A 17,298-nucleotide genomic window follows, 5' to 3' on the forward strand; every position below is an offset into this window, starting at 1 on the left:
TATCTATAGGGCCTTTGAGGATTTCTTTCAACTGAAACACAATCAAAAACACAGCTATGACCAAAAGATTTGTATGACCTAGAACTTTAAACCATATGAACATAATTTTGATATTTTATTTAACATCATGTAAATCAAAAAAACTACAAGTATATAGAAAACTACAAAAGCAGTATGTAATCCAATATGCTAACGTAACATACTTCAGCAGGTTTCATTCGACTATGAAGCAAAATGTGTTAATTCAATAGGGTGATGCAAAACTTTGGGCCAGATAGCTGTAGAATTTATTGTGAATGCAAAAGACTGGATTTACAATAGCAATATGTATATAGCCTATACTGCATTGAGCTGAAGTACTTAAAAATGTAAATGCCAGTTAGGAAGCAAACAAATACTTCAAATGGAGACCACTAAATGTATGCAGATACAAGCCCCCTGGCTTTTGCAATGCAGTGCTTGCTCAGTCAGTGTCTGTGCGAGCGCCCCACCCCTTGGCACCTCTCCAAACCTCTTCCCCTCCAACACTGCAGTGCTGCTCCTGCTCTCTAACTCACACTGGCCTCCGCAGTGGACAGACAGCTCAGGTAACTCCCTGCTATCCCTCTGCAACACAGAAAACTACCCGACGTCCCACAATTCATTGTCCCATGTGGATGAATCGATGCAAGGTTCACACACACACAGATTGTTTTAAAAGAGTTTTAGGGCTCTGGGAATAAGTGTGGCACTCTTGTGTTGCTTTAAGAAACATGCACCCAGTACAGTCAGAGACCATTAAAAAGTGATGTGCAAATCCTGAGCCCCATTCCTTAAGGAGTGTATTTGGTGAAGAGCAGCTAGCAGCCAGGATCCCACAATAGTGAGCTCTTCAACTAAATCTGGAGGGTGGGGTTTTACCCATTGGGGTAGAGGGAAATGTCAAAACTAAAAAAAAGCTAGAAACTTGTTTTGGAGTGCTATTTAAGAAGATCATTTTGCACAATAAAAAAAAACAAAAAGCAACTGAAGAAAAAAAAAAATCATGCATTTGCATTGCACTCATTTCCTTCCATTGGAGTCTGGGACCAGGAAATCATCTTGTGGCCACACAACTACCTAACAGTGCCAAAATTATCTGCTGCATTATAAAAGCTTTAACACTATAAAACAGCAATAAAAATGTCAGCACCTCAAGCACCTTTACAATGAAGTTAGGTTAACCCAATACAAACTAAGTCAATGAGATCTGTGCTACTGTACAAAAGTTCAGACAGCAATGCCAGATTTAAACCAGCCTTCCTGGAATAGCTTTGCCTTGTCCCTTTCACTCGAGGAGATTGATATTCTCCACCACACGCCGTCACCTGCACAGAAACACACACAAACAGCTCTTAAGGTCTTACAGCCACTTTATCTACAGAATTACTTCCCTGGCTGTATAAAGATGTGAGGAAGGGATTCAAGACTTATGCGTAGTTTAATCAGTTCACGTACAGGTGTGCAAATACATGCAATTAATTACAATTAGCTAAAGCCAATACATGATTTCAGTATTCACCCACAGATATCAGTTTCCGCCTCAGTAGCATGGTCTACGACCAACAGGCAAAAGAATAAGCAGCTGCATGGGTGGTACTATTAAAGCATAAATAATAAAAATGCACCTTTATTTGCATGTATAGATGGAAACAAGTCTGTAGGCTTTTAATTTGGAAGCCTTCTTTTGCTACAAAGTTCAAATACCACCAGCTGCAGTATCATGAGAGGGCTCAAATCCTTCCCGAACCTACTGTCTTCCACACTGCAGCCAAACCTTTCTAATGAATTTTGGAGGCGACTGTGTCTCCTAGGCAGAGTTTACAGTAATCTGCAAGGACTCTGTTAGACTACAATAGCACAACAATAGCTACAATAGGGTCAGCCCCTCAGTTTCAGGCACTAGAAGCAGAGCTTTTCTCTGCAATCACACAGACACACTTGTCTCCCTACAAGGAGCTGCAGTTTGCAAAGTGTGTATTGCATTTTTAGGTTTATGCCTGCTTGCCAAGCAGCAGGAACTTTGATTCATTCAACAAACTGTGTTAGGGGACTTTATTTTTCCTTTCACAGCTATGCAGAATAAAATATTTTTTTATTTTTTTACTTGTTACATTTAGAAAAGTTGGGACAGATACACCATGAAGAAAGTGCTACTGCTTTATACTACTCGTGCGTCTACGATTAGAATCACTGTCTTCTTTGGAAACTGTGTGCAGTTCCACTGTTGTCACATCAATCGCATCCTACATAGGTTTAAAGGCAAATGTCATTAAAAAATAACACCCATGGCATGAGGGGGTTCAGTCTTGAATCCAAACTCTCCATCCTTACACGCTTCCCTACATCACTGAAGGCCATCAACTTGAAATAAATTAGCTATTAAAACCAACCAGTAAAGCTTCTATAGTGTACCATTTAACTCTTAGGGAATCCAAACTCCCATTTTATGAATATTCACAACAGCCGCCTCAACTGCTTTGGCCTTCTCTATGGTATCCTGAAACTGTGCATTTTCATCTCTCAAACAACATGTACAGGAAACAGTGACAGGACACAGGAAGCCAAGTGTGTCAGGTCATGCGAGTTTAAAAACGAGAAACTTTACTGAACATTTGTATGAGAATACACAGGGAGAAAGTCATTGTCAATTCTGAATAAACAATACATTGAATTATTACAGTAAACTGACCAAAATGGATCCCTTTTACGCCAAGTAGGCTATTGCTGAGAAATATACTTGCATAGTCAAACAACTGTTTTTTGGAAAACACATATTGTGTTTAATTCAACCTTCAGTAAAATGACAACACTTTTTTGGTTTCCCTCCAGGTAGAGATTAATAAAAGCAAATTAAAAATGGACGTTGAGTACAGCAGGCCTAGTGCTTCTACTGTAGTTTCACTCCATTAATGTTTTACAAAAGACAAAAACAAAGTCACAGATATTATCCTCCTTGGTCGACTCTCTGCTCATTCACAAATGCTCTTCCATGTTTATAATCTATCTGGACGCTCCATTTAATGATGCACAGTCCAAACCTTCACAATGAAACATCAAAAGAATTCAATTAAATACGATACATCAAAAAGAAAAAAAACGAACAAAAAAGGGGTTCGAAAACAAACGCTAAGAAAATGTATCAAACAAGATGAAACCATTTCAAAACACTTTGCTGTTAAATGCCATTCTGCAAACATAACACCAGTTTGTTGCAGAATCAACGTAACACAGACGACTCCAGAACCTAAACCCATTCCCTACAGAGATAATGTTTTAGTTTTCTGAATATTTTCCAACAGTTATACACTTAAGAATTGTCTATCGCCATCTACTCTGTAATTTAAGAATTTTTCTAAACCCGTGTAATGTTTAAACTAAACAAGACTTTCTCCATAAATCCAGACAGCCTCAGAACAGCTAATGTTGCACTTCAAATAGCTTTTTATTAAAAGCATTAAACATCCTTACACAAAACAGCAACCACTCCCAGTAGCAGACAGACCTATTACAGATGTTTATAGAAAGGAATTTACTAATATATATATATATATATATATATATATATATATATATATATATATATATATATATATATATATATATATATATACAGTACTGTGCAAAAGTTTTAGGCAGGTGTGAAAAAATGCTGTAAAGTAAGAATGCTTTCAAAAATAGACATGTTAATAGTTTATATTTATCAATTAACAAAATGCAAAGTGAAGGAACAGAAGAAAAATCTACATCAAATCCATATTTGGTGTGACCACCCTTTGCCTTCAAAACAGCATCAATTCTTCTAGGTACACTTGCACACAGTTTTTGAAGGAACTCGGCAGGTAGGTTGGCCAAAACATCTTGGAGAACTAACCACAGTTCTTCTGTGGATTTAGGCAGCCTCAGTTGCTTCTCTCTCTTCATGTAATCCCAGACAGACTCGATGATGTTGAGATCAGGGCTCTGTGGGGGCCATACCATCACTTCCAGGACTCCTTGTTCTTCTTTACGCTGAAGATAGTTCTTAATGACTTTCGCTGTATGTTTGGGGTCGTTGTCATGCTGCAGAATAAATTTGGGGCCAATCAGATGCCTCCCTGATGGTACTGCATGATGGATAAGTATCTGCCTGTACTTCTCAGCATTGAGGAAACCATTAATTCTGACCAAATCCCCAACTTCATTTGCAGAAATGCAGCCCCAAACTTGCAAGGAACCTCCACCATGCTTCACTGTTGCCTGCAGACACTCATTCGTGTACCGCTCTCCAGCCCTTCGGCGAACAAACTGCCTTCTGCTACAGCCAAATATTTCAAATTTTGACTCATCAGTCCAGAGCACCTGCTGCCATTTTTCTGCACCCCAGTTCCTGTGTTTTCGTGCATAGTTGAGTCGCTTGGCCTTGTTTCCACGTCGGAGGTATGGCTTTTTGGCCGCAAGTCTTCCATGAAGGCCACTTCTGACCAGACTTCTCCGGACAGTAGATGGGTGTACCAGGGTCCCACTGTTTTCTGCCAATTCTGAGCTGATGGCACTGCTGGACATCTTCCGATTGCGAAGGGAAGTAAGCATGATGTGTCTTTCATCTGCTGCAGTAAGTTTCCTTGGCCGACCACTGCGTCTACGGTCCTCAACGTTGCCCGTTTCTTTGTTCTTCTTCAAAAGAGCTTGGACAGCACATCTGGAAACCCCTATCTGCCTTGAAATTTCTGCCTGGGAGAGACCTTGCTGATGCAGTATAACTACCTTGTGTCTTGTTGCTGTGCTCAGTCTTGCCATGGTGTATGACTTTTGACAGTAAACTGTCTTCAGCAACCTCAGCTTGTTAGCGGAGTTTGGCTGTTCCTCATCCAGTTTTATTCCTCCTACACAGCTGTTTCTGTTTCAGTTAATGATTGTGTTTCAACCTACATATTGAATTGATGATCATTAGCACCTGTTTGGTATAATTGTTTAATCATACACCTGACTATATGCCTACAAAATCCCTGACTTTGTGCAAGTGTACCTAGAAGAATTGATGCTGTTTTGAAGGCAAAGGGTGGTCACACCAAATATGGATTTGATTTAGATTTTTCTTCTGTTCACTCACTTTGAATTTAGTTAATTGATAAATATAATCTATTAACATGTCTATTTTTGAAAGCATTCTTACTTTACAGCATTTTTTCACACCTGCCTAAAACTTTTGCACAGTACTGATATATATATAATGACAGGTGAAACGATTCACTGCAGCAGAGGCGTAATGAAGCCGTGCCTGTGTGCTAACACTAGTGCTCCCAAGGGCTTGTTTACTACATACAAAGTACATAAAAAAATACTGGGATCAATGTCCAGTAACAGAAAAGGTGGGCTGATCCTTGAAGTAACGTTCACCTGCAAATTAACAGTCAGCTCTCGACTTGGTACAAACAGCTTCACCCAGGAAGAAAGAAATGGCCTCTGAATCACAGAGATTCAGTTAGTGTCGTAACTCCTCATCAGGCTTGGCCACGTGACATTTGCATAGGGGACTAAATGTCATTTGAAATAGAATACACCTAAAGGCGTATTTTCTGCTTTAACACACTCATAAAAAGCACTATTTCATATTCAGACCAAGCACCACAATAAAGAGGAAAACCCCATTACCACCGTGTTTCATACCACCATTAGGATCTATGGATACCAGCACACATGGACATCAATTAATAAATGCATGCATTAATGAATCCACAGACTAAAACATGTGGAGCACATAAACCTGCAAGATGATTAGTGGAATCTTTTCACAGCTGTACAAAATAGTCAGTATCATAAGACATAGACCACAATGACTGCATTCAACATATTGGCATACAGAAGTCCACGGATTCAATGAACGGCATAATCATTTGTCTTAAAAAACAAGTAGCCTATACATTCTCTGGAATGCATGTGTATATCCTAAATTATAAGGTCCCCGTTACGGCATCACTTTGGGGATCTATAGCTTGTTAAAAATGTATTGTTTATTTGTAGTACTTTTCATTAATGAGCAATTTCTCAAAGTCAAATTAACCAATACTATATTTGTACTCTGGCTTGACAAATTACATGCCAACACAGCCGACAGCGACATGGGATAAACCTGCTCACTGAATAGAAATTGCATAAATACACACTCAGAATATAGCACCACGTCTCACACTTGCAGTATACCACCACTAGCAAATAAATGCCAAATTCCCCAGCCTCCACCCCCTCCATTAGCAAGGAAATTCAAGACAGGGAGGGGGGCTGATGGGTTAATTCTTCTCTCGAAGTGATTACAAACAGCCCCAAAAACAACCTTCATTTTATAAAAGTCAATCTGACTCCCAGGCACGGTGCCCTAAAGAGAACCCATATAAAAAAAACACACACAATACCCTTTTGTGGAACGTTGACTGCCCAGCTGAGTGGGACATGCAGAATAGATTAGTTTAAAGCACAAGACCAATTACATGCACTGTGCTTGCTGCAGACACGGGCCCAGCCGTTTACACTGAATACACAAACATGAACAATCAGGATACCAACAGACTTGTTCAGGACAAAAATACAAGGTCTTGCATTTCTGTCAATGGTCATGTCATAATAAAGTTGGTATCTAAAACTGTTATATGAGCTACACTGTGTGAGTTATTGAAACAGCAGCAGCTGATTTACAAAGACATGTAGCCTGCCCTTATGGGAACGTGAGGTTGTGATCTTTATGGCAGACTTTAATGCAATCACTTTATATATATATATATATCAAATGTAGACATAGATATACATTTAAATGTTTGTAAAATACAGATCATGATATAAAATTGTTTATTGATCCCTAATTTTCATGTTATGTGTTCAATCAATTGGTGATTTGCTGTACCTTTTATGGGAAGCAAGTTTGTTAAAGATTTGGTAGCTACTCTACTTGAAAAAAGCACCAGGAAGCTGTTAAACAAGTACTACAAGCATACCAGTTTTTTTGTTTTTCTGGGTGTTCCCTTTCTAGCAAACCCACCTAGCTTCTTTCACAAAAACATGAATTGCTGTGCAGGTTACAGAAAATGATTCTTACACAACAGCCAACTGCTCACAAGACCTGCAAAGCTCAAAATAGGTTAGGCTTCAAGTCTCCAAAAGGTCAGATTAAAAGTAAACACATAAGACAATACAGCTGAGAGTCTAGATCTACTGTAGTGATGATCTCAAGTGTGCATGACTGGAAAACATCCCATTAAATGTGGATTTAAAAATGACAGTTCATTCTTTGGTGTGATGACAAGTTCACTACTTGTTTAAAGATATTAAATAATGTAGAATGCAGAGAACAGGAGCTTCCAAATAAACAGATGTTATTTTCCTGTACACAGTAAAACAAGAGTATAAAATCTTGAAAAAATATGCAAGGCCTTTATATATCAGCTTTAACTAGTAGACAGACAGACAGAAAGAAAGACAGACAGCTTGTTCTGTGTGAAAGTCTGCCCTACTGGCTGGGATGGTACTGCCTCTCCAGTTGCCAGTCACTTTGCATATTTGAAAAATGGATATGGGGGATGGGTGGGAAACGGCTTATTTACATCTGAAACCAGTGAAACACTACAAACTAGTCTCAGAAAGAAACTCATAACACTCTCTCTCTCTCTGCTAAAAAAAAGCACTTTACAAATGAACCGTTTACATTATGTAGTTTCTGGAATACCTATAACACTATAAGTGTTTAAACTATTTTTTTCTGAACAGTAAATGTCTCTTTCCATGGTAAGAGGTCAGGTCATTGTGATTTGTATCACCAAAAAAAAAAAAGAAAACTGCTAAATATTTGTAATAAAACAATATGCAATAAAATGTAACACTGCGCCATCATACAACTATGTAATATCAAGCTAAAAGGATACGCATACAGATTTTAAATATGAAAAAGGGTATTAAACAAACACAGCCGTAGTCTTCTAGTGGTTCACGTTACAAAAACAGTGCAATTTCTTTGACCCAACCCGGCCACTTCACCAAGCAACTGTAACCAAGCAACTCGGTCTGCAACATTATACAAGCACACTGTTTCTCAAAAAAAGGAAACAGAACGCTACATAAAACCAGCAGCTAAAAATAAGCCTGCTTTCCACCAGCCAATATTTATAAAATTCTGACTTCTGCTGTCATCCTCATTCTAGCCAGGATACATTTATTTTTCCACTTAAATACAGATTGGACACATTAAAATGTATTTTATTTTTCAAACTGCCGAATGTATTTGCCAAAACAAAATGTTTTTTTTTATTTATTTTTAATTTCTTTCCTTACATAAATACCACCCAGTCTTATATGGTTGCCTTGACAACAACCACTAGATTAATAAAAAAAAAAGGCTGACAATTCCGCGGTTGATCAGCATTTCTGCATGGCTACCCACCTTGTGCGGTAGTTTTCTAAAAATCTAGTTATTGTCACCATTTCCTATGGGGTTTCCTCTTTATCGACTACGTGTGTATATACACTTTCCAAAAAAAAAAAACATTACATTACACACCAAAAGAAACGTTACTAGATTAAACACCAGCACCTTCTAAATATGTGCTTACAAAATATACAAATGCACATGTGCATTTTTTTTTTACATTGAAGATAGGTACTTCGTACCTAATCTACAGTTATTTTTTTATTTAATAATAAAAAAACCCGCATGTATGGTCAACTTCAAATCAAGGCGCATAAACAGCGGGGGTCACCACACACCAGGGCCTCTCGGCGCTTTCTGTTTTCAGCTGCCAAGCCGTGAGAGATCGGTATGATGTGGAGAGAGAGAGACACAATTCCCACACTGGCGAGTCTCCCAGCCGCCATTTTACAAACCCATTGACACATGCTTACTCACGGACTGCACCATCCCCCCACCTCGCTTCAACCCGCATTCTGCTGACTCTCCGATGCCTTAACTACCACCATGTTCTGGGAATAAACACCATCGGCTATGCTTCCTGCAACAGCCACGCAGCTTTGAAAATTAAACATGAAGCCATGCACCTAACCACAGAGAGAAACAATAAAGATCACGCGACCACATGGACAGTATCCTGCATTTGAATACCTAGTGAAAGCCAAACGATCCCTCCTTGTATCAAGTGACATAACAGTCCCTAAAGAAGCACAGCAACGTATTAATGTCTTCCCCGTCCAAACAAATATTGAGCATAATTCCCCCCACCCCAAAAAGATACTAAATTGGAGAAGAGGCCTTATAACTTACAATACATTAATAATTACTGTGCAGTCTCGACCTAGTCTTCTAAGTGCACGTTTTAATTAATATTCACATTGATCGATGATCAGAGTTAGGGGGGAAAATCCATATTTAATCTCCTTAAGACCATCAAAAGGCATACTGCCACACACACACCGCCCCGTGTGTCGATCATCACGAATCCCTTAATATTCAAGGCATAGATTCATTAAACCAGAATTTATATTACAATCGCCACAAATGTACAGACAACCATGTTGATCCTGTACATCGGCACGGCACAAATATGCTGCCCTGCGTGTTTTTTTGTTGTTTTTTTAAATTCTGCACTCTCCATGCTGTATCAAACTGTAATATAAAGAATAACCAAAAACTCTGGCGTTGACCTAAAGAACTATTCACATAACTGTTTTGTTTCGTATTAGAGACACTGGCTTTCCACTGTTAATCTTATCTCAGTAATAATGGTCTATCACATAAAAAATAAAACGCGTCACATTAGCTCGCTACATTTACGGCAACATAGTTTCTCCACAGATTCCTCAAGATACAAATTAAAATACTAGATCGTCACATTCTCCAATTTTTTTTTTTTTTTTTTTTTGCATATTCAGAATCAGTGTAACAGCCTGAACTCTGAACCCTTTCAAATGGCAAAACAAGCAGTTATCGCACTCAGGACACCTAGAAAGCAATAAACACGTATGTTCACATTGGTACAACAGTACAATAATTATATGGCTTATTATAAAGGCTGCAGTAAAAACTAACATCTTAAGAAAATGTTAAATCGCCTTACAGTTCCTTAAGAAGAAATTGGAAGGAAATTAATAAAACAGCCGTTCCAAAAGTTCCCCGATTCACATTTCGTGTACCCAATCTCTCGCTTTTCAAACCCAGGACAGTTTCAAGCAATGTTATGTTTTTGAACCACTCAACACAATTCTCTCACAGCACATTTGGTAGCAACAGTAAATGAAATGCATTTTCTTCCACCAAAGCACACTAGAAGAAGGTTGAAATACATTACAGCACCGTTACCACGAAACAGTTTCCTCTTTTCGTAATCTTCAATGTTAATATATTTGAGTCTCCACACGCTTCCCTATGTTTATTTGAGAACGACTTTTAATCCCCACGTGAACAAATTCCTATATATATATATATATATATATATAATTTGTATCTTCTTTGTAATAATATTCCCAAGAATAGACAAGCATAATCCACGCGACTCCAGGTATGCTACCACCACAAGGCAGAGCAGCCAATGCCCACTTTAGTTCCCATCCATGATGATGAAACAGATGGGAGTCCATGATGCCTGAAAATACCCCCCTCCAAACTCACCGTTTAAAATGTTCAATAATTTTCTCCTCTCGCACGTTTTCTGGCAAATTCCCCACCCAGAGGTGCCTGGTTTCCCGGACCATACTGTGTACTTGTGTCCCCCGTTCATACAGGTATGTTTTGTAATGTTTTATTCCTCCTCGGCTTGTTGTTTGAATCTGAAAGTGAGCGCCGAGCGATCCTGTGCAGAGCAGACGAGCGTTTTGCTCCGATCCGATCCCACCATTAGTTCTCGCGCTCTGTGTGTGTATGATTCGTGACTGACTGTGAGTGGGGCGCGCTCTCGCGGTCCGTCACGCGCGGGGCGCGCTCCCGCCACCGTGCGACCTCCCCCCGCTAACGCGGAGCGACCAATGGGCAGGCGCGGAATGCAACAGGCGCGTGGGGGAGGGGTGGCGATCCGTTTTCAATGAAATCACAGGCTCCTGAGCGCACGCGTGAAAAATGTCAGCGAGAGAGGGAGAGGGAGAGGGAGAGGGAGAGGGAGAGGGAGAGGGGATTTTTATGTTCCCGAAACTCCAGTTTTGGGCGCTATAGTTGTCATTTTAAAACGAGGAGTACTCTATGTAAAGAAGAAAGCAAGTCAAAATCGGGTTACTAATGTAAAATTAACCTGTACGGTTTTATTTCCATAGAATTACAAGACTTGAATTTGTACATGGATCCCAAATCCAAGGTCAGAATGCCACTCGGCACCTTGCTGGACTGCCGTTGAATACTACTAGCATATATGACAAAACTAAGTCGCAAACAGTATGTTTACTGAAGTACGGAAAAAAGAAGGCGACTTTGGGCGGTCTGTTTACCAGTTAGCGTTTACAAAACAAATCGGGGTGGCTGGGACAGACCTTAAATATTAAACACCGTTGCCGCTATTTCTGAAAGCGATGATGGTGAGCGTTAACGAGCCGATTCCCTTGGGCGAGCGCGCAGAACATTGGGTAATCGTGGGGCGATGGAGCCGAAGACAAATGTCATGTATTGTTTCTGTAAGAAGTGTGTAGTTACATAAGCAAACATGTAACGATCCCATTCTCCTGTGACTAGTCTATTAACTCTGCCTTGTATGATTGCAATCAAGCGTGGACTGGTGTTCTCACAGATTAACTATTATCTCACAACGTTTTGAGCATTATTTTTGGTTGGTGCATTGAACAGATATACAAATACTGTAGCACATTTTAGGCCAAGTGTTTATTTTATAGTATGGTACAAAAAAGTTAAATATTAAAATAGATAGATAGATAGATAGATAGATATTAATGTGAGATCCTTGTTACTGGGCTCAACACCTAGGTACTTTAAACTTTACCAACACTGTAAATACACACTAAATATCAAAATACAATAATGCAGGTCACAAATGTATCATGAATACAAGTTATAGTTCTGTAATAAGATACAAACAATTAAATGAGATTGGGGAGCATGCGTTCAAACCAGCTTCAAGACCCTTTTAAAGAACCAAGGGCTATGAAGTACTTTTGGTCATTGTTTGCGATACATATACACAATTAATTGTTTCACCCCAGCTTAAAATGTCTTTGATTAAGGCAGAGAACCATTGGGAGAATGGTACCACAATGGTTTCAGCAACATCTATGGACTAGCATTGGGGTAATGTGTATCAGTGCCATGGTACCATATCAATATTATTGTGCTACTGTATCAGGAACAGCGTGTTGCCATTGTTGTTAATTCTGTGGTCTCCTAATGGGTCGGATAGATTGTGTTTACTTAGGATAATACATGGGGTATTAAGTGGTGTCACATGGGCATTTTCTAGGGTTTCCGTTTACATACCTAATATTTTGTATCATTCAGACAGGAAAAAAAACTCAAAAGAACACTAAGAACTTGTTGCAGAGTCATTTTAAGTCACATGAATAACTGAATGTTTATTTTTAAAAGATAAGCTGTACTCATGATAAATATGCCAAGTAACTTAATGTAGTAGATTCCAAGGTGGCAAAAAGCAGCTAAAATATTTTTGAGGGATGTAAACAGCCTCTCAGGTCAGCAAGCAGTGCAGATAAGGCTTATAATGAAGCCCCTTGGGAAATGAAGTGAAATTATTGTTGCATATCTGAATTAATTACCTGGAAATTAAATAAGAGGTTATGAGAATACAGAGAATAATTTGACTGTGAGCATTCTTTTTTTTTTTTTTACAACTATCTGCTTGGGCAAGAATGGTCTTTGTAGTGTAGTATACATCATTTCAATGTATCGCCTTTTTTAGTTCACTCGGCCGCGTTAAAAATAAGGGGTTACGTGTATTTCGTGGCAAATGAGACGGTTCATACGTAGACATGTGTTTTTGTTGTTTTTACCATCCAGACGTTTCCTATCCCTACGTACTCAAATATCTTAATTTGTACCGACTTCTGCAAGCTTCCCCTGTGATTTTGCTTTGTTGGCTGTGTCGCGCCACTGCAACAGTAGCTACAGCGCAGGCGCCAGTATGCGGCAAACGATGAACCGCAGTTGTTTTTGCGCTTGCGCAGCCCGCCCCCCTTTTTGCAGATTGAGACAGGGATCGGCGCTCGCCTCTTCGGCAGAAACTTCTGGAAAAGCTGTTCTGAGGGCGACAAACTTTCAGTCGCTGAGGAAACAACATATACAAAAAACAGGAAAATTGCTTGGAGTTACCCGTTCTACTCACGAATAAGCTTACATTGAAACCTACAAATCCTGCTGGTTAAAATTAAGCTTGAAGGGCGTAATAAAATATTAACATTTTTTTTGTGGAATTATGGTGGAAAGAACCATGTCTGCCTGGCTTAAACGGAGCTTCAGACTGGCATAATTCTGTATACTTACATGAGAATAAAAAATCCACTTGTTTACACGAATATGGGCTTGGTCTAATTTGGATTTTATTGAATTTACAACTTCATCGTTTATTCCCTTTCCCTTTGTTTTCTGGAATTCATCTGGAAGGAATTAAATGAAAACAATGGATCTATTGTCTCTAACCCCGTTGTGCACAACTGTTGAGTTTTTAAACTTATAAAACACTTGAAACCCAGTAAAACCCCGGGAAATTATAAAAAAAGGATCATGTTCAAACACAGTGTATGTACTAGTGTTGTGGGCAATTTACAGTTTTTCTTAAAGGCACAATAAATTGGTTGTAAGTGACCACAGTCTGTAAAGTGAAGGTATGACGAAGATAAGGTAATCATTTAAATGCTGTTACGTGTTGAAATAGAAAGTATATTATGTCCGTGTGTACTAAAAACGGTAAAAAGGATTCAAGTTAATATCAGATGTTTGTCTCCCTTCCCTTTCATCGGCGCCATTTTGTAGGTGCTGGTTTAATTATGAGAAGACTTGAGTCCGCCATTTTGTGTGTGAAGCAGGGCTTGGTTACTTCGGTAAAGGGCCACATAGCAGGGAAAAGTTCACAGCTTGCCACCTATACAGCACAACATCGAATGGAGCGCAATAGGATTATATACATCTAATATTTACATAAGGGTCTTTTATAATTTTGTTTTTATTGTTTTCTATATGTGGTAGCAGGTCCCAGCCAATTTATAACCAGTTAAACAAATACTGCAGTTCACATTTATGAATGCATCTGTAATTGCATTTTGTATAAAAATAAATACGTTTTACACAATTATTAATAATCCACAACATACAACACATTCACTTCAAAATGAATGTTTGGATCTTTGAATTGAAAATGATCAAATTATATTATATAGATAGAATATAGTGAAGAAGAATTAAATAAGCCAATTAATTTACTGTAAATAATGGCATACAGTTATCTCCCCATTCTTTTGTTCAATTTAGATCTAAATAGTCAACATTTCTTGTGTAAATTATTGCTCTATGAGTCTTGTTGTCCAATGTTGTAAGGGTTAAATACAATTGATGTATAATATAAAATACTAAATATCAAATGGGTGTGGTAACAAAATAATGGTGCCAATAAGGATCACAGCCTGGTAAATATGAGTAAGCCTCTATAGATGGACAATTAAGATGCATCATTTTAATGGAATGTATTCAACCATTGTAATTGTTAAGAATACATGGTTATTCATAAGCTTGGGCCATTTACTCTTAAAACAATTATATAACACATTACAGAAAGTGAAAGATGGCGAATTATTATAGGTGTGTTCAAAATGGTTCTCTGCAGAATTCTCCTCTGATGTTCCTGGGTTTCCAGTCAGCACACAGCAGACAGATCTTTCTCATGTCTACTGACATTAGGAGGTAGGTATAGGCAGGCATAACAGAATGTGCCCCAGGGTTATCTCAAGGCCAGATGATAGATATATCATATTGGATAATCCCTGTGCAGCCACGTCACAAATACCTCACATTTACACAGGTTTCACAGGATGCTTTCAACTTGGGGATGTTTGCAAGTTCAAACACAGAAAGGAAATTCACATACAATAGGTCTTATCTGCAGTTGCAACTTCTGTCACACAAATGCTTTTGCTGCAACTAAACAGTTAAATATCAGGGATCAAATGATCAAGTGTTTCCAAAGGTTGTGTCTGACAGTGCATTTAATAAAGTCCATAGGCCTAGATGGGATCGTCACACGAGTGTTGCCATTGTGCACAGATCATTTTTTCACACTAGAAAAATGGATATAGGGTCGTCCAGGGTAAATGTGAGACACAAGAAACTTTGGGTAGAAATGAAACCTGCTTAATAAAAAATATATATACAAAAAATGTCTTACTTAAGACGTATCCCGTTTTAAACCCATTTTAAAGAATTCCTTTTCAAACAGACTTCCTCGAATCAGCCCCTGTTGTGGTTGCTTGTGTTCATCGGCTTGATTGGATGTGATAGCCTAGATATTTGATATCCTTCGCATTAGTCTTTAATGTGCAGTTGCTTTATAATATTGATTTATTACATATGAGATGCTGCAAAGTGCTTTCAGCTGATATTGTTTTGAAAGGTGCCTTAAAAATGGTGCAGTATTGTGTATTCGGGGTACAATCAGCAGGGTGGTTAAAGGTTTTTGTTTTGTCTGCTTCTATCGTTTGGAATTTATACGTTTATTAATAATGTAATTGTCAGCGTGTTTGTTTTGTTTTTTACCATTAGAAAACATTGGGTAAAGGAAGCTTTTTCCTCTGCCCCATGACTAAAATGCAACAGCATTTGCACAAATGCAATATAACATGGCAACTTTATTGCAAAATACGTCACTGGAAAAAAGTGAAACTTAATCAAAGTGCCCCCTCTGTTGGCCACAGATGGTATATTTTCATTCTATTTTTAGCTGATGTTCCCTGTTAAAGCACAGTAAAAGTCCCTTACTGTACATCCACACTCAACATATATTCAGTGCCTATTAATTCAACTGAACACAACTTGAATATTTTTTTATAATCCTTCGTAAAGGTGTCAAATTGTCTTATCCTTTTGTGACCTCAGTGCCATTGCCACTGCCCCATATCATTGTCAGATTTTCTTGACAATTCATAACACTGTTGAGCTGTTCCCTAGGTCATGCTGGTCTGCTAGTATAAAAGAGATTACCTTTAACTCACATGTCCTCTGACTACGAAAGAAGCAGGATGTCACAGAATATGAAAATAGTTTACAGAACACAAGGTAGTGTCCAGCAACGAAACCAGAACCATTGGACCAACTTAAAGAAAACAAATATTGCCCTGTAGTGATGTTCCTTTAGAGACTTACACAATTGAATAAGGTGTATACATGAAAAGTTCAACTCCACAACTGTAAGGACAGCTGTGAAAATAGTACTCATGCAAGTACAAATATATGAACTGCCTTCTCTTTACCACATACATGTTGTGTGGTATTGTAATAATTCTGGTTAAGTATGCCTTCTTTAAAAAGTGTTTGCTGTAGGAACCGGTTTTACTGTTAATCTGTGATATTTTATAAAGTGTGTTATCCTTTTAAGACCATGTTGAAGATATAAATTGTAGCGGTATAACAAAACAATATGTCGTTTATAACCTCACAGGTTTTTGTAGTAAAAGTAGAAAAACTGTTTGCCTCCCAGAGTGACCTACTGGCAAAGGGGATAGGAAACGTGTGTGAACATTTTTGATAAGGTTGGCAGCTGTTAAAACGTAAAGCTGATCAAATGCACTTCTGACTGGCTCCATCCTCGATTGGCCTCCTTTGACCTCCACTTGTTTCCAGCTGCCATATCCTATGAGTGTTAAGCAACAGCAACACAAAGTGCAGTCTGACCCAGAAACTGCAGCTGGGATCCAGTTCACACACTCTGTAGCGATACCTGCCAGTATACTGGAAATGCAGAACGAGCCAGGGATTCATTCAGAGAGCTCTGGCTCATATCATGTGTAACCCTTTGGACCCTGTGGTGTGGCATTGCAATGATTTATCATGCCCCCAAGATGCAAATTATAAAATATTACCAAAGAGAAAAACATTGACAAATGCTTTATAAATACAGTGCTGCCGAAATTAGAAAAAGCTAACAAAACGATTCCACTAAATCTCACCTAATCTCTATTGCACAAGTTCTTACGTCCCACATTGTGCTGTGTAAAACACATGCCGAATATGGCAAAGGTGAACAAGCACTGTAGATTTTATAGCGGGATATAGAGGGGTTTTTTTTTGTGTGAAGACTGTCTTATCATTTTAATTTCTGTAAGAAAGAAGGCAGTATTACCCTGTGAAAGCATTTTTGCTCGTACAAC

The 17,298-nt window shown here is 38.6% G+C and overlaps 1 protein-coding gene across 2 annotated transcripts in view; it reads right to left on the bottom strand.

Annotated features, from left to right (window-relative positions):
- The window catches only part of LOC131701835 (msx2-interacting protein-like), a 39,999-nt gene extending 29,059 nt beyond the window's left edge, over positions 1 to 10,940 (bottom strand). For both annotated transcript variants that reach the window (XM_059002160.1, XM_059002159.1), the window contains exon 1: positions 10,604 to 10,940. In XM_059002160.1, coding sequence (XP_058858143.1) covers positions 10,604 to 10,686 — 83 coding nt within the window. In that variant the 5' untranslated portion in view covers positions 10,687 to 10,940. The remainder of the gene's footprint in view (positions 1 to 10,603) is intronic.
- Between the last annotated feature and the right edge of the window lie 6,358 nt (positions 10,941 to 17,298).

Source organism: Acipenser ruthenus, chromosome 27, assembly GCF_902713425.1.
Source record: "Acipenser ruthenus chromosome 27, fAciRut3.2 maternal haplotype, whole genome shotgun sequence".
NCBI lineage: Eukaryota > Metazoa > Chordata > Actinopteri > Acipenseriformes > Acipenseridae > Acipenser > Acipenser ruthenus.